This window comes from Artemia franciscana, chromosome 18, assembly GCF_032884065.1.
Source record: "Artemia franciscana chromosome 18, ASM3288406v1, whole genome shotgun sequence".
Lineage (NCBI taxonomy): Eukaryota > Metazoa > Arthropoda > Branchiopoda > Anostraca > Artemiidae > Artemia > Artemia franciscana.
Genome location: NC_088880.1, coordinates 12479852 through 12504324, shown reverse-complemented (window position 1 = coordinate 12504324; position 24473 = coordinate 12479852). Strand labels below are relative to the sequence as shown.

Here is a 24473-nt window from a genome sequence, read left to right as displayed (position 1 = left end):
TGCCATTCTACTGAGTACATCCAGCATCGCACTGACCCAGGTTGCTCTTGTGATTCCTCGGCACGCTTTCTTTGGTGATTTCTCTTTGAGACGCAAGCCTAATTTCACGCTGCTGTTGTGATTCCTCGGCACGCTTTCTTTTCTTACTTTTTCTATCAGCCACAAGCCTGTTTTCTTGCTGTTCTTGTGATTCCTCGGCAAGCCTTCTTTTTTCACTTTCTCTTTTAGCAGCAAGTCTAGTTTCGCGTTGCTCTGGTAGTTCCTCGGCACGCTTTATGTTCTTACTTTCTCTATCAGCCGCAAGCCTGTTTTCTTGCTGTTCTTGTGATTCCTCGGCACGCTTTCTTTTCTTACTTTCTCTATCAGCAGCAAGTTTTTTGGCATAAACTCTTTGAGAAGCTTCCTCGGCTGTTGCCATTGTAGGTTCTTCAGTCATTTTACAATTAAACATTTTTTCCATGAACGAATGTCTTAAATACCTTTAATGACGCCATCGTCATAACAAACATGACGACAACTAACTTCATGACGACATGACATGATGGCATGACGTCACTCGACAGACACACAGACAACTTATTTATATATATATATATATACTAGCTGTTGGGGTGGCGCTTCGCGCCCCCCCCCAAGCCCCCCCGCGCGCGTAAGTCGTTACGCGCCATATATATATATATATATATATATATATATATATATATATATATATATATATATATATGTTTTTAACTACGTAAAACTTGCGAATATACAACATTCTTTGCTGTCCCATTGTCTGTGCATATAAATAGATTGTCAGGTTTACCGACTCTTGAACATGCAACATATAATGGTCCATGGGAAAACAATCCGTATTCAGATCTATACCTCATGATTCTAATGATTGCCCTTGAGCTTTGTTGATGGTGATTGCTAATCGACCATTCCCTGAGTCGCCATCGTCATTTATATATCCCCCTGTGCACCCCGGCGTCCCCTTTGTAGTTATGTCCCTGTGTCCCGGTCGTCATTTATATTCCCTGTGTCCCGGTCGTCATTTGTGTACCGGTGTTCCAGTCTGTGATTTCTCTTTGAGTGTCCCGGGCGTCATTTATATTCCTTGTGTCCGGGTGTCCCGGTCGTCATTTATATCCCCCTGTGCCCCCCGGCGTCCCCATTGTAGTTGTGTCCCTGTGTCCCGGTCGTCATTTATATTCCCTGTGTCCCAGTCGTCATTTGTATCCCGGGTGTCCCGGTCTGTATATACATTCGTTTTTTAGTTTTGTTTTTCTCCTTTATTTTTTTCCTTTTTTCTTTTTTTTCTTTTTTAGTTTATTTAGATTTTTAGATTTTTTAGTTTTTTATTAGTTTTTAGTTTTTTTGCAGTTTTTACCATTTTTTTAGTTTCTTTAGTTTTTTTTTTTTACTTATGTCCTGGTCGTCATTTATACTCCGTGTCCCGGTCGTCATTTGTGTCTCGGTGCTTTGTTGATTGCTAATTTATATTATATTTATATTTATATTTTTTATATTTATTAATATTTTTTTGGTTTTCTTTTTCTCTTATTTTTCAGTTTTTTCCTTTTTTTTAGTTTTTTCTTTTTTAGTTTTTAGTTTTTTTTTCTTTTTACCTTTTTTTAGTTTTTTTAGTTTTTTAGCTTTTTTAGTTTTTTTATTATTTTTTAGTTTTTTTTTAGTTTTTGCCTTTTTTTAGTTTTTTCAGTTTTTTTTAGTTTTTAGTTTTTTACCTTTTTTTTTAGTTTTTTTTTAGTTTTTTAGTTTTTTTTCTTTTTAGTTTTTTTTTTGTAGTTTTTACCTTTTTTAGTTTTTTTTCTTCTTTTGTATTAGTGTGAAATAATTCAGACGTCATATGCGGACAAACACGACGTCACTCGACAGACAGACAGACAGACATAACCCACAAACAACTTATTTTTATATATATTTATTCATATTTTTTTAGTTTTCTTTTTCTTTTATTTTTCAGTTTTTTTCCTTTTTTTTTAGTTTTTTTCTTTTTTAGTTTTTAGTTTTTTTTAGTTTTTTACCTTTTTTTAGTTTTTTTCAGTTTTTTTAGTTTTTTAGCTTTTTTAGTTTTTTTATTAGTTTTTATTTTTTTTGTAGTTTTTGCCTTTTTTTATTTTTTTCAGTTTTTTTTTAGTTATTAGATTTTTACCTTTTTTTAGTTTTTTTTTAGTTTTTTAGCTTTTTTAGTTTTTTTTTCTTTTTAGTCTTTTTGGTAGTTTTTACCTTTTTTAGTTTTTTTCTTCTTTTGTATTAGTGTGAAATAATTCAGACGTCATATGCGAACAAACATGACGTCACCACTCAAAGAGAAAGCGACCAGGACAAAAGGAATGTTCGATTAGCAATCAACAAAGCACCGGGACACAGGGAGTATAAATGACGACCAGGACACAAGTAAAAAAAAAAATTAACAAAACTAAAAAGAAGGTAAAAACTACAAAAAAACTAAAAAGAAAAAAAAACTAAAAACTAATAAAAAAACTAAAAAATCTAAAAATCTAAATAAACTAAAAAGAAAAAAAAAAGGAAAAAAATAAAGGAGAAAAACAAAACTAAAAAACGAATGTATATACAGACCGGGACACCGGGTTACAAATGACGACCGGGACACAGGGAATATAAATAACGACCGGGACACAGGGACACAACTACAACGGGGACACCGGGGGAAACAGGGGGATATAAATGACGACCGGGACAAAAAAACTAAAAAGAAATAAAAACTAAAAACTAATAAAAAAAACTAAAAAATCTAAAAATCTAAATAAGCTAAAAAAGAAAAAAAAGGAAAAAAATAAAGGAGAAAACAAAACTAAAAAACGAATGTATATACAGACCGGGACACCGGGATACAAATGATGACCGGGACCCGGGACACAGGGAATATAAATGACGACCGGGACACAGGGACACAACTACAACGGGGACACCGGGGGAAACAGGGGGATAACCTGACAATCTATTTATATGCAAAGACAATGGGACAGCAAAGAATGTTGTATATTCGCAAGTTTTACGTAGTTAAAACCATATATATATATATATATCTATATTCACAGGTGGGACATAGGGACACAACTACAATGGCGCGTAACTATTATGGCGCGTAACGACTTACGCGCGCGGGGGGGCTTGGGGGGGGCGCGAAGCGCCCCCACCAACTAGGTGTTGGGGTGGCGCGAAGCGCCACCCCAACAGCTAGTATAATATATATATATATATATATATATATATATATATATATATGTTTTTAACTACGTAAAACTTGCGAATATACAACATTCTTTGCTGTCCCATTGTCTGTGCATATAAATAGATTGTCAGGTTTACCGACTCTTGAACATGCAACATATAATGGTCCATGGGAAAACAATCTGTATTCAGATCTATACCTCATGATTCTAATGATTGCCCTTGAGCTTTGTTGATGGTGATTGCTAATCGACCATTCCCTGTCCCGGTGTCCCGGTCGTCATTTACATCCCCCTGTTTCCCCCGGTGTCCCCGTTGTAGTTGTGTCCCTGTGTCCCGGTCGTCATTTATATTCCCTGTGTCCCGGTCGTCATTTGTATCCCGGTGTCCCGGTCTGTATATACATTCGTTTTTTAGTTTTGTTTTTCTCCTTTATTTTTTCTTTTTTTTTCTTTTTTAGCTTGTTTAGATTTTTAGATTTTTTAGTTTTTTATTAGTTTTTAGTTTTTTTTTCTTTTTAGTTTTTTTGTCCCGGTCGTCATTTATATCCCCCTGTTTCCCCCGGTGTCCCCGTTGTAGTTGTGTCCCTGTGTCCCGGTCGTCATTTATATTCCCTGTGTCCCGGTCGTCATTTGTATCCCGGTGTACCGGTCTGTATATACATTCGGTTTTAGTTTTGTTTTTCTCCTTTTTTTTCTTTTTTAGTTTATTTAGATTTTTAGATTTTTTAGTTTTTTTATTAGTTTTTAGTTTTTTTTTCTTTTTAGTAATTTTTTTTAGTTTTTTCCTTTTTTTCTTTTTAGTTTTTTATTGGTTTTTACCTTTATGTTAGCTTATTTTTCAGTTTTTTCCTTTTTTTTTTAGTTTTTTTTTATTTTTTTTAGTTTTTTACCTTTTTTTAGTTTTTTTAGTTTTTTTTTTCAGTTTTTTTTTTTTAGTTTTTATTGGTTTTTACCTTTATTTTAGCTTATTTTTCAGTTTTTTCCTTTTTTTTTAGTTTTTTTTAGTTTTTAGTTTTTTTAGTTTTTTTAGTTTTTTAGCTTTTTTATTTTTTTATTAGTTTTTAGTTTTTTTTGTAGTTTTTGCCTTTTTTTAGTTTTTTTAGTTTTTTAGCTTTTTTATTTTTTTTATTAGTTTTTAGTTTTTTTTGTAGTTTTTGCCTTTTTTTAGTTTTTTTCAGTTTTGACGTCACCTGATCCAGTTTTTTCAGGTGACGTCACCTGATCCACGATCCACAGATCCACAGACAACTTATTTTTATATATATAGATAGTTTTTTTTTTTACTTATGTCCTGGTCGTCATTTATACTCCCTGTGTCCCGGTGCTTTGTTGATTGCTAATCGAACATTCCTTTTGTCCTGGTCGCTTTCTCTTTGAGTTTCGTCATTTATTTTTTTCTTTTTTAGTTCTTTTAGTTTTTACCTTTTTTAGTTTTTTTTAGTTTTTTAGATGAAATTTTTTTTTAGTTCTTCCTTTTTTTCTTTTTAGTTTTTTATTGGTTTTTACCTTTATTTTAACTTATTTTTCAGTTTTTTCCTTTTTTTTAGTTTTTTTTATTTTTTATTTTTTTTAGTTTTTTCCCCTTTTTTTTAGTTTTTTTAGTTTTTTTAGTTTTTTAGCTTTTTTACTTTTTTATTAGTTTTTAATTTTTTTTGTAGTTTTTGCCTTTTTTTTAGTTTTTTCAGTTTTTTTTTTAGTTTTTTATTGGTTTTTACCTTTATTTTAGCTTATTTTTCAGTTTTTTCCTTTTTTTTTAGTTTTTTTTAGTTTTTAGTTTTTTTAGTTTTTTACCTTTTTTTATTTTTTAAGTTTTTTTAGTTTTTTAGCTTTTTTATTTTTTTTATTAGTTTTTAGTTTTTTTTGTAGTTTTTGCCTTTTTTAGTTTTTTAGTTTTTTAGCTTTTTTATTAGTTTTTAGTTTTTTTTTTAGTTTTTGCCTTTTTTTAGTTTTTTTAGTTTTTTAGCTTTTTTATTTTTTTTATTAGTTTTTAGTTTTTTTTGTAGTTTTTGCCTTTTTTTAGTTTTTTCAGTTTTGACGTCACCTGATCCAGTTTTTTCAGGTGACGTCACCTGATCCATCCACAGACAGACAACTTATTTTTATATATATATATATCTATATATATAAAAATAAGTTGTCTGTGGATGGATGGATGGATGGATGTGTGGATGGATGTGTCAGGTGACGTCACCTGAAAAAACTGGATTAGGTGACGTCAAAACTGAAAAAACTAAAAAAAGGCAAAAACTACAAAAAAACTAAAAACTAATAAAAAAAATAAAAAAGCTAAAAAACTAAAAAAACTATAAAGGTAAAAACCAATAAAAAACTAAAAAAAAAAACTGAAAAAACTAAAAAAAGGCAAAAACTACAAAAAAAAACTAAAAACTAATAAAAAAAGTAAAAAAGCTAAAAAACTAAAAAAACTAAAAAAACTAAAAAAAGGTAAAAAACTAAAAAAAATAAAAAATAAAAAAAAAATAAAAAAAAGGAAAAAACTGAAAAATAAGCTAAAATAAAGGTAAAAACCAATAAAAAACTAAAAAAAAAAAGGAAAAAACTAATAAATGACGACACTCAAAGAGAAAGCGACCAGGACAAAAAACTAAAAAAAAAGGCAAAAACTACAAAAAAACTAAAAACTAATAAAAAAATAAAAAAGCTAAAAAACTAAAAAAACTAAAAAAAGGTAAAAAACTAAAAAAACTAAAAACTAAAAAAAAACTAAAAAAGGTAAAAACTAAAAGAACTAAAAAAGAAAAAAATAAATGACGACACTCAAAGAGAAAGCGACCAGGACAAAAGGAATGTTCGATTAGCAATCAACAAAGCACCGGGACACAGGGAGTATAAATGACGACCAGGACACAAGTAAAAAAAAAAATTAACAAAACTAAAAAGAAGGTAAAAACTACAAAAAAACTAAAAAGAAAAAAAAAACTAAAAACTAATAAAAAAACTAAAAAATCTAAAAATCTAAATAAACTAAAAAAGAAAAAAAAAAGGAAAAAAATAAAGGAGAAAAACAAAACTAAAAAACGAATGTATATACAGACCGGTACACCGGGATACAAATGACGACCGGGACACAGGGAATATAAATAACGACCGGGACACAGGGACACAACTACAACGGGGACACCGGGGGAAACAGGGGGATATAAATGACGACCGGGACAAAAAAACTAAAAAGAAATAAAAACTAAAAACTAATAAAAAAAACTAAAAAATCTAAAAATCTAAATAAGCTAAAAAAGAAAAAAAAAGGAAAAAAATAAAGGAGAAAAACAAAACTAAAAAACGAATGTATATACAGACCGGGACACCGGGATACAAATGATGACCGGGACCCGGGACACAGGGAATATAAATGACGACCGGGACACAGGGACACAACTACAACGGGGACACCGGGGGAAACAGGGGGATAACCTGACAATCTATTTATATGCAAAGACAATGGGACAGCAAAGAATGTTGTATATTCGCAAGTTTTACGTAGTTAAAACCATATATATATATATATATCTATATTCACAGGTGGGACATAGGGACACAACTACAATGGCGCGTAACTATTATGGCGCGTAACGACTTACGCGCGCGGGGGGGCTTGGGGGGGGCGCGAAGCGCCCCCACCAACTAGGTGTTGGGGTGGCGCGAAGCGCCACCCCAACAGCTAGTATATATATATATATATATATATATATATATATATATATATATATATATATATATATATATATATATATCTTCTATATATATAAAAATAAGTTGTTTGTCTGTCTGTCGACTGACGTCATTAGGATTGAGCTGTATGTCGTCATGAAGTTACTTGTCGTCATGTTTGTTATGACGACGACATGTTTGTCAACTGATGAAATTACAGATCGGAACACCGGGACACAAATGACGACCAGGACAACAGGAAACAGGGAATATAAATGACGACCGGGACACTCAAAGAGAAATTACAGACCGTGACACCGGGACACAAATAACGACCGAATCTATCTATATATATAAAAACTACCATTGGGGGACATATAAATAGATTGTCAGGTTTACCGACTCTTGAACATGCAACATAAAAAAAAACTAAAACTGAAAAACAAAAAAAAACTAAAAAAAGGAAAAAAACTAAAAAATAAAGGAGTCATTTGTGTCTCGGTGTCCCGGTCTGTAATTTCTATTCAAACAATCCCTGTGTCTCAGTCGTCAATTATATATCCTGCCTGTGCCCCCGGCGTCCCCGTTGTAGTTGTGTCCCTGTGTCCCGGTCGTCATTTATATTCCCGGTCGTGATTTGTGTCCGGATGTCCCAGTCTTTAATTTTTCTTTGAGGTTTCTTTATTTTTCAGACGTAAATACATATCGCCCAACCTTTGTATTTTACTAAAATCTGGTAGGCATTGATGACCTTATCCAAGTCAAAATCCCAAACCCAATCATCATCGCTATCATTTCAGTTTTGATACGTTTTGACTCTCGCTGTCCAGGTGGATTTTCATCTAACTGCGCGGTTTTTCGTTCTTTAGCCGCAAGCTTTTTGGCATAAACCCTTTGAGCAGATTCCTTGGCTGTTTCTTCTGCCATTGTAGGATTTATACTAAAATTTCTCTTTGAATTAACTATTTGAGCAGCTTCCTCGGCTGTTTCTTCTGTCATTTTAAGATCTATACTAAACATTCCTCTTATGCCAAGCTTGCTAAAGCTCAAAAATTTATAATAAACCTCAAATTTTAGGTATCTGTTTTAAGGTTTCCGAATTACTTTAATCTATTGTTAAAATATTTCGAAATATTTATGCAATTCCCAGTTTTTACATTTTAGTTTGTTTTCGTTTATATATATAGAAGATATGATCTGGCGTAACGGACAGACAACTTATTTTTATATATATATATCTATATATATAAAAATAAGTTGTCTGTGGATGGATGGATGGATGGATGTGTGGATGGATGTGTCAGGTGACGTCACCTGAAAAAACTGGATTAGGTGACGTCAAAACTGAAAAAACTAAAAAAAGGCAAAAACTACAAAAAAAACTAAAAACTAATAAAAAAAATAAAAAAGCTAAAAAACTAAAAAAACTATAAAGGTAAAAACCAATAAAAAACTAAAAAAAAAACTGAAAAAACTAAAAAAAGGCAAAAAACTACAAAAAAAAACTAAAAACTAATAAAAAAAAGTAAAAAAGCTAAAAAACTAAAAAAACTAAAAAAACTAAAAAAAGGTAAAAAACTAAAAAAAATAAAAAATAAAAAAAAACTAAAAAAAAGGAAAAAACTGAAAAATAAGCTAAAATAAAGGTAAAAACCAATAAAAAACTAAAAAAAAAAAGGAAAAAACTAATAAATGACGACACTCAAAGAGAAAGCGACCAGGACAAAAAACTAAAAAAAAAGGCAAAAACTACAAAAAAACTAAAAACTAATAAAAAAAATAAAAAAGCTAAAAAACTAAAAAAACTAAAAAAAGGTAAAAAACTAAAAAAACTAAAAACTAAAAAAAAACTAAAAAAGGTAAAAACTAAAAGAACTAAAAAAGAAAAAAATAAATGACGACACTCAAAGAGAAAGCGACCAGGACAAAAGGAATGTTCGATTAGCAATCAACAAAGCACCGGGACACAGGGAGTATAAATGACGACCAGGACACAAGTAAAAAAAAAAATTAACAAAACTAAAAAGAAGGTAAAAACTACAAAAAAACTAAAAAGAAAAAAAAACTAAAAACTAATAAAAAAACTAAAAAATCTAAAAATCTAAATAAACTAAAAAAGAAAAAAAAAGGAAAAAAATAAAGGAGAAAAACAAAACTAAAAAACGAATGTATATACAGACCGGTACACCGGGATACAAATGACGACCGGGACACAGGGAATATAAATAACGACCGGGACACAGGGACACAACTACAACGGGGACACCGGGGGAAACAGGGGGATATAAATGACGACCGGGACAAAAAAACTAAAAAGAAATAAAAACTAAAAACTAATAAAAAAAACTAAAAAATCTAAAAATCTAAATAAGCTAAAAAAGAAAAAAAAGGAAAAAAATAAAGGAGAAAAACAAAACTAAAAAACGAATGTATATACAGACCGGGACACCGGGATACAAATGATGACCGGGACCCGGGACACAGGGAATATAAATGACGACCGGGACACAGGGACACAACTACAACGGGGACACCGGGGGAAACAGGGGGATAACCTGACAATCTATTTATATGCAAAGACAATGGGACAGCAAAGAATGTTGTATATTCGCAAGTTTTACGTAGTTAAAACCATATATATATATATATATCTATATTCACAGGTGGGACATAGGGACACAACTACAATGGCGCGTAACTATTATGGCGCGTAACGACTTACGCGCGCGGGGGGGCTTGGGGGGGGGCGCGAAGCGCCCCCACCAACTAGGTGTTGGGGTGGCGCGAAGCGCCACCCCAACAGCTAGTATATATATATATATATATATATATATCTATATATATAAAAATAAGTTGTCTGTCCGTTACGCCAGATTATATCTTCTATATATATAAAAGAAAACAAACTAGAATGTAAAAACTGGAAATTGCTTTTTGCCTTTAGTTTTTGCCTTTTTTTAGTTTTTTTAGTTTTTTAGCTTTTTTATTTTTTTTATTAGTTTTTAGTTTTTTTTGTAGTTTTTGCCTTTTTTTAGTTTTTTCAGTTTTGACGTCACCTGATCCAGTTTTTTCAGGTGACGTCACCTGATCCATCCACAGATCCACAGACAACTTATTTTTATATATATACTAGCTGTTGGGGTGGCGCTTCGCGCCACCCCAACACCTAGTTGGTGGGGGCGCTTCGCGCCCCCCCCAAGCCCCCCCGCGCGCGTAAGTCGTTACGCGCCATAATAGTTACGCGCCATTGTAGTTGTGTCCCTATGTCCCACCTGTGAATATAGATAGATATATATATATGGTTTTAACTACGTAAAACTTGCGAATATACAACATTCTTTGCTGTCCCATTGTCTTTGCATATAAATAGATTGTCAGGTTTACCGACTCTTGAACATGCAACATATAATGGTCCATGGGAAAACAATCTGTATTCAGATCTATACCTCATGATTCTAATGATTGCCCTTGAGCTTTGTTGATGGTGATTGCTAATCGACCATTCCCTGTCCCGGTGTCCCGGTCGTCATTTACATCCCCCTGTTTCCCCCGGTGTCCCCGTTGTAGTTGTGTCCCTGTGTCCCGGTCGTCATTTATATTCCCTGTGTCCCGGGTCCCGGTCGTCATTTGTATCCCGGTGTCCCGGTCTGTATATACATTCGTTTTTTAGTTTTGTTTTTCTCCTTTATTTTTTTCCTTTTTTTTTCTTTTTTAGCTTATTTAGATTTTTAGATTTTTTAGTTTTTTTATTAGTTTTTAGTTTTTTTTTCTTTTTAGTTTTTTTGTCCCGGTCGTCATTTATATCCCCCTGTTTCCCCCGGTGTCCCCGTTGTAGTTGTGTCCCTGTGTCCCGGTCGTCATTTATATTCCCTGTGTCCCGGTCGTCATTTGTATCCCGGTGTACCGGAGTTGTGTCCCTGTGTCCCGGTCGTCATTTATATTCCCTGTGTCCCGGGTCCCGGTCGTCATTTGTATCCCGGTGTCCCGGTCTGTATATACATTCGTTTTTTAGTTTTGTTTTTCTCCTTTATTTTTTTCCTTTTTTTTCTTTTTTAGCTTATTTAGATTTTTAGATTTTTTAGTTTTTTATTAGTTTTTAGTTTTTTTTTCTTTTTAGTTTTTTTGTCCCGGTCGTCATTTATATCCCCCTGTTTCCCCCGGGTCGTCATTTATACTCCCTGTGTCCCGGTGCTTTGTTGATTGCTAATCGAACATTCCTTTTGTCCTGGTCGCTTTCTCTTTGAGTGTCGTCATTTATTTTTTTCTTTTTTAGTTCTTTTAGTTTTTACCTTTTTTAGTTTTTTTTAGTTTTTAGTTTTTTTAGTTTTTTACCTTTTTTTAGTTTTTTTAGTTTTTTTTTAGTTTTTTAGCTTTTTTATTTTTTTTATTAGTTTTTAGTTTTTTTGTAGTTTTTGCCTTTTTTTTAGTTTTTTTAGTTTTTTAGCTTTTTTATTAGTTTTTAGTTTTTTTTGTAGTTTTTGCCTTTTTTTAGTTTTTTTAGTTTTTTAGCTTTTTTATTTTTTTTATTAGTTTTTAGTTTTTTTTGTAGTTTTTGCCTTTTTTTTCTCTTTGAGTGTCGTCATTTATTAGTTTTTTCCTTTTTTTTTTTAGTTTTTTATTGGTTTTTACCTTTATTTTAGCTTATTTTTCAGTTTTTTCCTTTTTTTTAGTTTTTTTTATTTTTTATTTTTTTTAGTTTTTTACCTTTTTTTAGTTTTTTTAGTTTTTTAGCTTTTTTACTTTTTTTATTAGTTTTTAGTTTTTTTTGTAGTTTTTGCCTTTTTTTAGTTTTTTCAGTTTTTTTTTTAGTTTTTTATTGGTTTTTACCTTTATAGTTTTTTTAGTTTTTTAGCTTTTTTATTTTTTTTATTAGTTTTTAGTTTTTTTTGTAGTTTTTGCCTTTTTTTAGTTTTTTCAGTTTTGACGTCACCTGATCCAGTTTTTTCAGGTGACGTCACCTGACACATCCATCCATCCACAGACAACTTATTTTTATATATATAGATATATATATATATATATATATATATATATATATATATATATATATATATATATATATATACTAGCTGTTGGGGTGGCGCTTCGCGCCACCCCAACACCTAGTTGGTGGGGGCGCTTCGCGCCCCCCCCAAGCCCCCCCGCGCGCGTAAGTCGTTACGCGCCATAATAGTTACATTCGTTTTTTAGTTTTGTTTTTCTCCTTTATTTTTTTCCTTTTTTTTTCTTTTTTAGTTTATTTAGATTTTTAGATTTTTTAGTTTTTTTATTAGTTTTTAGTTTTTTTTTCTTTTTAGTTTTTTTGTAGTTTTTACCTTCTTTTTAGTTTTGTTAATTTTTTTTTTTACTTATGTCCTGGTCGTCATTTATACTCCCTGTGTCCCGGTGCTTTGTTGATTGCTAATCGAACATTCCTTTTGTCCTGGTCGCTTTCTCTTTGAGTGTCGTCATTTATTTTTTTCTTTTTTAGTTCTTTTAGTTTTTACCTTTTTTAGTTTTTTTTAGTTTTTTAGATGAAAATTTTTTTTAGTTTTTTCCTTTTTTTCTTCTTAGTTTTTTATTGGTTTTTACCTTTATGTTAGCTTATTTTTCAGTTTTTTCCTTTTTTTTTATTTCTTTTTTATTTTTTATTTTTTTTTTTAGTTTTTTACCTTTTTTTAGTTTTTTTAGTTTTTTTTAGTTTTTTTAGTTTTTTAGCTTTTTTACTTTTTTTATTAGTTTTTAGTTTTTTTGTAGTTTTTGCCTTTTTTTAGTTTTTTCAGTTTTTTTTTTAGTTTTTTATTGGTTTTTACCTTTATTTTAGCTTATTTTTCAGTTTTTTCTTTTTTTTTTAGTTTTTTTAGTTTTTTTAGTTTTTTACCTTTTTTTAGTTTTTTTAGTTTTTTTAGTTTTTTAGCTTTTTTATTTTTTTTTATTAGTTTTTAGTTTTTTTTGTAGTTTTTGCCTTTTTTTTAGTTTTTTTAGTTTTTTAGCTTTTTTATTAGTTTTTAGTTTTTTTTGTAGTTTTTGCCTTTTTTTAGTTTTTTTAGTTTTTTAGCTTTTTTATTTTTTTTATTAGTTTTTTGTTTTTTTTGTAGTTTTTGCCATTTTTTAGTTTTTTAGCTTTTTTATTAGTTTTTAGTTTTTTTTGCAGTTTTTGCCTTTTTTTAGTTTTTTTAGTTTTTTAGCTTTTTTATTTTTTTTATTAGTTTTTAGTTTTTTTTGTAGTTTTTGCCTTTTTTTAGTTTTTTCAGTTTAGACGTCACCTGATCCAGTTTTTTCAGGTGACGTCACCTGATCCATCCACAGACAGACAGACAACTTATTTTTATATATATAGATATATATCTATCTATATATATAAAAATAAGTTGTGGATGGATGTGTGGATGGATGTGTCAGGTGACGTCACCTGAAAAAACTGGATCAGGTGACGTCAAAACTGAAAAAACTAAAAAAGGCAAAAACTACAAAAAAAACTAAAAACTAATAAAAAAAATAAAAAAGCTAAAAAACTAAAAAAACTATAAAGGTAAAAACCAATAAAAAACTAAAAAGGCAAAAACTACAAAAAAAAACTAAAAACTAATAAAAAAAAGTAAAAAAGCTAAAAAACTAAAAAAACTAAAAAAACTAAAAAAAGGTAAAAAAACTAAAAAAAATAAAAAATAAAAAAAAACTAAAAAAAAGGAAAAAACTGAAAAATAAGCTAAAATAAAGGTAAAAACCAATAAAAAACTAAAAAAAAAAGGAAAAAACTAATAAATGACGACACTCAAAGAGAAAAAAAAGGCAAAAACTACAAAAAAAAACTAAAAACTAATAAAAAAAATAAAAAAGCTAAAAAACTAAAAAAACTAAAAAAAGGCAAAAACTACAAAAAAAACTAAAAACTAATAAAAAAGCTAAAAAACTAAAAAAACTAAAAAAAAGGCAAAAACTACAAAAAAACTAAAAACTAATAAAAAAAATAAAAAAGCTAAAAAACTAAAAAAACTAAAAAAAACTAAAAAAAGGTAAAAAACTAAAAAAACTAAAAACTAAAAAAAAACTAAAAAAGGTAAAAACTAAAAGAACTAAAAAAGAAAAAAATAAATGACGACACTCAAAGAGAAAGCGACCAGGACAAAAGGAATGTTCGATTAGCAATCAACAAAGCACCGGGACACAGGGAGTATAAATGACGACCAGGACAAAACTAAAAAATCTAAAAATCTAAATAAACTAAAAAAGAAAAAAAAAGGAAAAAAATAAAGGAGAAAAACAAAACTAAAAAACGAATGTATATACAGACCGGTACACCGGGATACAAATGACGACCGGGACACAGGGAATATAAATGACGACCGGGACACAGGGACACAACTACAACGGGGACACCGGGGGAAACAGGGGGATATAAATGACGACCGGGACAAAAAAACTAAAAAGAAAAAAAAACTAAAAACTAATAAAAAAACTAAAAAAATCTAAAAATCTAAATAAGCTAAAAAAGAAAAAAAAAGGAAAAAAATAAAGGAGAAAAACAAAACTAAAAAACGAATGTATATACAGACCGGGACACCGGGATACAAATGACGACCGGGACCCGGGACACAGGGAATATAAATGACGACCGGGACACAGGGACACAACTACAACGGGGACACCGGGGGAAACAGGGGGATGTAAATGACGACCGGGACACCGGGACAGGGAATGGTCGATTAGCAATCACCATCAACAAAGCTCAAGGGCAATCATTAGAATCATGAGGTATAGATCTGAATACAGATTGTTTTCCCATGGACCATTATATGTTGCATGTTCAAGAGTCGGTAAACCTGACAATCTATTTATATGCAAAGACAATGGGACAGCAAAGAATGTTGTATATTCGCAAGTTTTACGTAGTTAAAACCATATATATATATCTATCTATATTCACAGGTGGGACATAGGGACACAACTACAATGGCGCGTAACTATTATGGCGCGTAACGACTTACGCGCGCGGGGGGGCTTGGGGGGGGCGCGAAGCGCCCCCACCAACTAGGTGTTGGGGTGGCGCGAAGCGCCACCCCAACAGCTAGTATATATATATATATATATATATATATATATATATATATATATATATATATATATATATGTTGTCTGTGTGTGGATCTGTGGATCAGGTGACGTCATGTTTGTTCGCATATGACGTCTGAATTATTTCACACTAATACAAAAGAAGAAAAAAACTAAAAAAGGTAAAAACTACAAAAAAAAAACTAAAAAGAAAAAAAAACTAAAAAAGCTAAAAAACTAAAAAAAACTAAAAAAAGGTAAAAATCTAATAACTAAAAAAAAACTGAAAAAAATAAAAAAAGGCAAAAACTACAAAAAAAATAAAAACTAATAAAAAAACTAAAAAAGCTAAAAAACTAAAAAAACTAAAAAAAACTAAAAAAAAGGTAAAAAAACTAAAAAAAACTAAAAACTAAAAAAGAAAAAAACTAAAAAAAAGGAAAAAACTGAAAAATAAAAGAGAAAAAGAAAACTAAAAAAATATGAATAAATATATATAAAAATAAGTTGTTTGTGGGTTATGTCTGTCTGTCTGTCTGTCGAGTGACGTCGTGTTTGTCCGCATATGACGTCTGAATTATTTCACACTAATACAAAAGAAGAAAAAAAACTAAAAAAGGTAAAAACTACAAAAAAAACTAAAAAGAAAAAAAAACTAAAAAGCTAAAAAACTAAAAAAAACTAAAAAAAGGTAAAAAACTAAAAGCTAAAAAAAACTGAAAAAACTAAAAAAAGGCAAAAACTAAAAAAAAACTAAAAACTAATAAAAAAACTAAAAAAGCTAAAAAACTAAAAAAACTAAAAAAACTAAAAAAAGGTAAAAAACAAAAAAAAACTAAAAACTAAAAAAGAAAAAACTAAAATAAAGGAAAAAACTGAAAAATAAGAGAAAAAGAAAACTAAAAAAATATTAATAAATATAAAAAATATAAATATAAATATAATATAAATTAGCAATCAACAAAGCACCGAGACACAAATGACGACCGGGACACAGGGAGTATAAATGACGACCAGGACATAAGTAAAAAAAAACTAAAAAAACTAAAAAAATGGTAAAAACTACAAAAAAACTAAAAACTAATAAAAAAACTAAAAAATCTAAAAATCTAAATAAACTAAAAAAGAAAAAAAAGAAAAAAGGAAAAAAATAAAGGAGAAAAACAAAACTAAAAAACGAATGTATATACAGACCGGGACACCGGGATACAAATGACGACCGGGACACAGGGAATATAAATGACGACCGGGACACAGGGACACAACTACAATGGGGACGCCGGGGGGCACAGGGGGATATAAATGACGACCGGGACACAAGGACACAAGGAATATAAATGACGCCCGGGACACTCAAAGAGAAATCACAGACTGGAACACCGGGACACAAATGACGACCGGGACACAGGGAATATAAATGACGACCGGGACACAGGGACATAACTACAAAGGGGACGCCGGGGTGCACAGGGGGATATATAAATGACGATGGCGACTCAGGGAATGGTCGATTAGCAATCACCATCAACAAAGCTCAAGGGCAATCATTAGAATCATGAGGTATAGATCTGAATACGGATTGTTTTCCCATGGACCATTATATGTTGCATGTTCAAGAGTCGGTAAACCTGACAATCTATTTATATGCACAGACAATGGGACAGCAAAGAATGTTGTATATTCGCAAGTTTTACGTAGTTAAAAACATATATATATATATATATATATATATATATATATATATATATATATATATATATATATATATATATATATATATATATATATATATATATATATATATATATATATATATATATATATATATATATATATATATATATATATATATATATATATATATATATATCTATCTATCTATATTCACAGGTGGGACATAGGGACACAACTACCATGGCGCGTAACTAATATGGCACGTAACGACTTACGCGCGCGGGGGGGGCTTGGGGGGGGGCGCGAAGCGCCCCCACCAACTAGGTGTTGGGGTGGCGCGAAGCGCCACCCCAACAGCTAGTATATATATATATATATGTATATATATATATATATATATATATATATATATATATATATATATAGAATACGTCAGTTGATAAACATGACGTCAGTCGACATATAAACATGACGTCAGTAGACAGACACACAGACAAACAACTTATTTTTATATATATAGATAGATACATCAGTTGACAAACATGACGTCAGTCGACACACAAACATGACGTCAGTAGATAGACACACAGACAAACAACTTATTCTTATATATATAGATTCTTCGATGTCCCATTGTCTGTGCATATAAATAAGTTGTCAGGTTTACCGACTCTTGAACATGCAACATAAAATTGTCCATGGGAAAAACAATCCGTATTCATATCTATACCTCATTATTCTAATGATTGCCCTTGAGCTTTGTGTGTCCCTGTGTCCCGGTCGTCATTTATATTCCAAGTATCCCGGTCGTCATTTGAGTCCCAGTGTCCCAGTCTGTAATTTCTCTTTGAGCGGCAGCTCAATCCTTATAATGACGTCAGTCGACAAACATGACGTCAGTCGACACACAAACATAACGTCAGTCGACAGACACACATACAAACAACTTATTTTTATATATATATACTTGCTGTTGGGGTGGCGCTTCGCGCCACCCCAATACCTAGTTGGTGGGGGCGCTTCGCACACCCCCCAAGCGCCCCCGCGCGCGTAAGTCGTTACGCGCCATATTAGTTACGCGCCATTGTAGTTGTGTCCCTGTGTCCCACCTGTGAATATAAATAGATATATATATATATATATATATATATATATATATATATATATATATATATATATATATATATATATGTTTTTAACTACGTAAAACTTGCGAATATACAACATTCTTCGCTGTCCCATTGTCTGTGCATATAAATAGATTGTCAGGTTTACCGACTCTTGAACATGCAACATATAATTGTCCATGGGAAAACAATCCGTATTCAGATCTATACCTCATTATTCTAATGATTGCCCTTGAGCTTTGTTGAAGGTGATTGCTAATCGAACGTTCCCTATGTCCCCGTCGTCATTTATGTATCCCCCTGTGCCCCCCGGCGTCCCCGTTGTAGTTGTGTCCCTGTATCCCGGTCGTCATTTATATTCCCTGTGTCCCGGTCGTCATTTTTGTCCCGGTGTCCCAGTCCGTAATTTCCCTTTGAGTGTCCCAGTCGTCATTTATATTCCCTGTGTCCCGGTCTGTAATTTCTCTTCGAACGTTCCCTGTGTCCCGGTCGCCATTTATATATCCCCCCTGTGCCCCAGCGTCCCCGTTGTAGTTGTGTCCCTGTGTCCCGGTCGTCATTTACATTCCCTGTGTCCCGGTCGTTATTTGTGTCCCGGTGTCCCGGTCTGTAATTTCTCTTTGAGTGTCCCGGTCGTCATTTATATTCCCTGTGGCCAGGTGTCCCGGTCGTCATTTGTGTCCCGGTCTGTAATTTCATCAGTTGACAAACATGACGTCAGTCGACAAACAACTTCAAGACGACATACAGCTCAATCCTTATAATGACGTCAGTCGACAAACATGACATCAGTCGACACACAAACATGACGTCACTCGACAGACAGACAGACAGACAACTTATTTTTTTATATATAGATAGATATAACTATCAGTTATCTTTTTCCTAAAATCTCCCACTATGATGGCATCCCGTTTGCCCTGCTATCGTTTTTCCGTTTCTACAAAGCCTTGGTGGAAACTTCTCCTATGTTCGTCAATTGCCTTTTCTGATCTGGGTTGAAAGAAATCAAAACGAACCGGCCCTAAACTTTCAGTGATATTTGGCACCATAAATCTCTTTAGTTTCCCAGCAAAAAACCAACAGTACCTTGGTAGTTTTCACACCTTTGATTCCCCAGCAAATGTCGACAAGCACAATTAAAAAAGCCTAAGTTGCCTAGATTGTGCAAAAAAATTTTTTTTTGTATTTTATATTTCCAAATTTGAAAAACTTAACAAATAGAGGATTAGATACTTAAGGAAACAAGTCAACTTTTTTTATCAATATAAAACTTCATTTAATCAATAGACTGAGATTTCCTTACAGACCCATTGTAAATTAATGGCACATTAAACTTTTGCACAAATAGAGTTATATATCCCTTTCATGCCCTCAAAATTGTATACCCTTTTCGGAAAACCGAAAACAATTATTTTGGACTCCCCCCCAGCATAAACTTCGGAGTAGCCAAACTCCTATTTATATTAATTTCTGTTCGTTTTAAGTTCGGCTAGATCATTCATTTTTATTTCTACTCGTTTTCGGGCTTATTTATTCACGCAGTAGGGTTGGGCGACAAGCTTACTGTGTGTCCCTGTGGCAAGCAACTGAAACGAAAGTAAAAGACCAAGCAACTGAAATATCGATTCGACGCCCTATACACCACCAATGGCTCTGGAAAGTCTTTATCCTTTTTTATTGTACTGGTTTTATTTAAATTATTTAGTTTGTTTCTTGGTGCCTCCTCTTTCTGCTTTAAAAAATAGCATTTAATAATGAGTGACATTTAAAACTTGATTTATCCACAAGTACAATAATTCTACCTGAAAAATCATTAATCCATAAAAAAAAAATGAGAGAAGCAAATAATGAAAATTCTCAACTAGTGAAAGTACAAAAAAACAAAGTAGAAATGCAGGTATTTCAGCAACGACCTCCGCCAGCCCATCTTAGCTACAATAAAAAAGACGAAACAATACAAAGATCACTTTGTTAAACGATTTACATAGCATAAAAGATGACCTATGCTTTAAACAGAGATGTTGATATTGTTAAATAGCGGTATCATACAAGTCCTTAAAGTCCTGAGGACGGGGTTTCGAGTTCTGGTGTCACTGCTTATTTGGTTTGAAACACAAGTCAGTGGCGTGACAATCAGCTCAGGCAGACAGACTCAGGTTGAAATAGGTACCTATTCAAAAATACTTCTATTTCATAAATGAAGTAAAATAATATTAAAAAAAAACAATAGTTTTAGACTAGAACAGTTTTTAATTTTTCTATCACAGTTTTGTGGAAATGATACGAATCGTGTTGTTCAGAATTAGTATCATACAAAGAAAAAAAAAATAGAGAAAAAACATATCTGGGGTAGGAGAAAATCGTGTAAAAATTTCCAACAAACTCTTGTTCTAGATGAAGGGACAGAATTAATATAAACAATCCAATTTTCACGCCACAATTTTCACGGAAGGAGTCCTTTGGACATACCCTAAGGTAGAATTCTCAAACAAACACAAAGTAGAAACAATAGGGAACATTTTTCAAGGCAGTGGGGGGAGGATTCTCTATAGGTTCTCTAGGTAGCAAAACTATAGGTTCTATCACTATCTTAGCTCTATGACTACCTTGGTTCGACTGCCCTAGGAATGACGCATGGACGGATAATAGATAAACATATCTATTAACAAATGAACTAACATCATTTTTACACAATCCTAGTAAGGGGGGGGGATTAATGCCAGGTTAGCTTCCCACCCAATTGGACTATCTGTCTTGGCTTTTTCTACAATTAGCCATGACTTGATGACCACAACTATTCCATTTTAATTCAAAAGTCAATTTTGAATTCAGAAGGAATAGTTGTGGGAATAAAACTGGGCTACAAGAATCCAGAAAGGCATCCTCAGATGAGGAAGAAGCTCCTCTTCCAGACCAAGTGTCTGGATCTGCTTCAGAAAGTGAGGGAGGTCTTCCACTTAAGAAAAACACGTGTAAATAAAAGCAAGGAGAGAAAAATCTCGAGAGCTTTAGGAAAAGAATATGAAAGAAAGCCGAGAAAAGGTGGAGGAAAAACTAAGGCAAGAGAAATGAGGCCACACCCTTGTCTTTCAGACAAATCAAGGAGTAAGTTTTGCAAACTTTCTCAGATCTTTGTGTCCTATTGGCAGCTTGGTAAAACAATCAGAAAAAAGATTGGTTGTGTTCCCACTCTCATCGTGAACCTGTTTCAGAGCAGACTCTAAAAGCAGAAACAAAAAGAAAGAACACTGTTAGGTACTTTATGCCCCATGACAATGGAAACAAGAAGAAAGTTTGTCTGAAATTCTTTTGTACAACCCTTGATCTTGGGGAGTTTGCTGTCAGAAATGCAGCTAATAACAATGGTCTGGGATTCTCTCAAAGAAAGGATAAGAAATCAGACCCTTTCAATAAAATACCCAGGGATGTCTATGAGCATGCAAGAAAGTGGATAAAAGACTTACCTGCTGTGGAATCTCGTTACTGCAGCCCTTCTACAACCAAGAAGTATCTGCCTCAAAACTTCAAAAATAAGTCGAACCTGTTCAGGCTGTACACAGGACATTGCAGAAAAATTAAAAAATCGATCCTTTTGCGTGGAACCTTTATGAACATCCTCAACGAGTTTGACTTCAGCTTCCATAAACCGAGGAAGGATAAGTGCGTGCTCTGTGAAATGGTGCAATCTGCCCAGAATATGACAGAAAGTGAAAAGTTGGCTTACACGAACCACATAATAGAGAAGAAGGCTACCAGGCACTATACAGAAGCCACCCACCAACGGGCTGAAGCTGACCAGTCTCACGGTGATGCGTGCTTTGATCTAGAAAAAGTACTTAGCACACCATAAGGAGAAGGACCGCTGATTGGATTCTCTCAAAAATATGGTTGCTACAATTTTACAGTTTACAAGAATGTGACTAAGAATGGATATTGCTTCTCTTGGGAGCAGAAGAATGGAAACCGAGGGGCAAATGAAATATCTACTTGTCTTTCGCGGTGGATTAGAGAAGTTGATAGTAGAGGTACTACCAAGACAGTAAGCCTGTCCTGTGACTGCTGCGGTGGTCAAAACAGAAACTGCCAAATGCTTGCGATGCTCTTTTCAGCTCTTCAGTAGTGTAAAAGCATACAGATAATTGAGCTGAATTTCCTTCTTTCGGGTCATTCGCTAATAACTGTAGACAGCATGCATTCTGCGATTGAAAACAATGTAAGAGGAATCAAAGTGTACGCACCAAGTCAATGGATGACTCTGCTTCAAATTGCAAGGAAAAATCCAGCTCCATATATTGTGGAGGTACTGACATTCAAAGACTTCGTAGACTGAAAGGCAGCTCAAGACGTCATCATCCCATCTGCCATGTGGAATACAAACAAATGTAAAATTCCGTGGAGTAAACTAAGGTCGGCAAAGTTCACAAGAAACTTGTCAGTTGTAAAGTTTCACACTGGATTCACGGAAATAGATGAAAGACAAGCTGAATTTGGCCGTAAGAAGCAAGTGCTAAAGGCAGCTAAGGAAATCCCTATTTTGGAAGGGAAAAAGAGAGACTTGTGGCCCTTTGCAAGAAGGAGGTGATCCCACAGCCATTCCATCATAAATACGAGAGTTTGAAAACTTCGAAGGGTGTGAAAGAGGTCCTTCTTCAGACTGGTGAAGATTTAGAAGCGGGAGAAGAAGGTGAATCGTCTGAAAAATAGCGATGGCTGAGTGAATTACAATCTGTACTTTTTGTATTCGAGTTTTGGATAAAAAAAAAAATGTTTCGCTGAATTGCATGGTTTCCCGAGATATGCGGTTTCCGCTTGACACTCTGCCATAAGGTTATTAGAAATTATGCCAAGCGGAAGTCAAGTATCAGCGTTTCCGTCAGAACTGCTTTAGTTGAGCTGTTATGGTTCTTCCCACGAGATCCGCCATAAAAAGTTGGCTATCTAACGTAAACGTTCCCACAGCACAACTACTATAGAGAAAAAGTTAAAATGTTTTTTCACCTCCTGAAAAATTTTGAAAAAGGGAGATACGTGGTTTCCGCTTGACACCGACGACGTATACTTTGGTTTCCATGAATTTTCAAGGGTTTGTGGAAAGTCTCAAGGCTCCAATAACGACATCGTTATCACGTTGTGCCACCATGACGATGCCGAGCGACGTTCGTCTTTATGACGGGCGACAATGACATTGCAATGAAAATTATAAAGGTGTGGTGTATATTGTCCAGGGGCTCCGCGGTGCATGTAATTTGCTTACAGACCTTGCAAGGGTGCAAAACGTTTGATGAAGTTTGTGTTTGAGAAAAGACATGGAATCAACATATGGCAGAGAAGGACTTCTTTGCAACTCAAAATAATTTTAGTACCAAGGATTAACAGTTCAGGAGGATTTTACTTCAGAACACAACATTACACATCTTTTAATGGCGAAGGAAATTCTGAATCAAGACCCAGCACGAATCTAGAAGGGAATGGATATAAAAATATTAACATAAAAGGGAATAAAAATATAAACATAAAACGTAATTCTATATGTAATAGCAATGTACATGAGGCTGAACTTCAATGCAAATAACTTTTACCGGTAACTGTATTCCATATAGCACACACGATACACATCAGGCAGAATTTCGATGCCCATGGTTTTTGGTGGCGAAGGAAATTCTTTATGAAGACCCAGTACTGCACATTAGGTACAATTTTATGGCACAGAACGGAGAAGGTGATTCTACGTTCAACCAGTACTGTACGTTTGGCAGCACTTCAATACGTGTTGTTCTTTAGGGCAATGACGATTCTATATCAAAACCTAGCACTGCGCATTTGGTACAATTTTATTTATACGTTTTATTATACTTGACGAAGACAATTTTGATACCAAGATCCAGCACTGCATATTAAGCAATTTAGACACATTAGCACAATAGCATTGCATATACAAGGGAGTTTTTAACATTTACTGTAATTCCACGTTTTGATCAAGCTGTATATTAGGCAGAAATTTAAGAAACATGATTATTTTAACAAGGAATATAATCATACGTAAAGACCAATCACTTTAAATTAAGCAGAAAAATGATTCCTAAACGACAAAAGAAATTATGCATCACCAGAACCCTGTGTTGCATATACTGAAGAATCAAGAATATGTAGACAATTAGGCCTGTGTTCTACACAACACTGATTAAAAACACGTTTTAATAAGAAGTCAATCCCGGTGGACATGACTGGGTGTTTGCCTCTGACCATATCATCGCTCAGCGACAAGGTGTCCCTCTAATATACGGGAGATCGTGGGGTCGAGTCCTAATAATGGGTTCAATTTTCATCAACAAGAGAGAAAGAGTTTATCGCCGATTAAAATTGTAACAAAAAGAATGTAGAGAAGAAGCGGAAGATGCTTCTCCTCGAAGAATAAAAAAAAGCCTAAAATACACCTGTTTGTGTTTTCAGTTTCTCCCTCCCCACTTCCTACTATGGTGTCTGTTTACATCCATGTTTCTGACTATAAACACGAAAAAATTAACTGCTCACCTTTTTATTTCATATTCTTTTGTCTTCTTTTGGCAAGTCTGGAGTAGAATCACTTTTAAAGTAGATACTAGACGACAAAGCTCTGGATCTTTTAAAGAAGAATCGATCCAGAAGGTGATATTGAAAAGCAACTTCAATGTTTCACTCATCAAATCCGCTTCAACTTCCTAAAATTAAAACTTGCATAAAAAACTTCCTTTTTTTAAAAACAAACTATAAAAGTACTTATATGTAT

General features: G+C 32.9%; 1 protein-coding gene across 1 annotated transcript in view; it reads right to left on the bottom strand.

Moving 5' to 3' along the window:
- LOC136038629 (synembryn-A-like) overlaps positions 1–24473 on the bottom strand; it is a 148265-nt gene that overhangs the window by 50429 nt on the left and 73363 nt on the right. The window contains exon 6 of the mRNA XM_065721865.1: positions 24239–24405. Within this exon, the coding sequence (XP_065577937.1) occupies positions 24239–24405 (167 nt within the window). The remainder of the gene's footprint in view (positions 1–24238; positions 24406–24473) is intronic.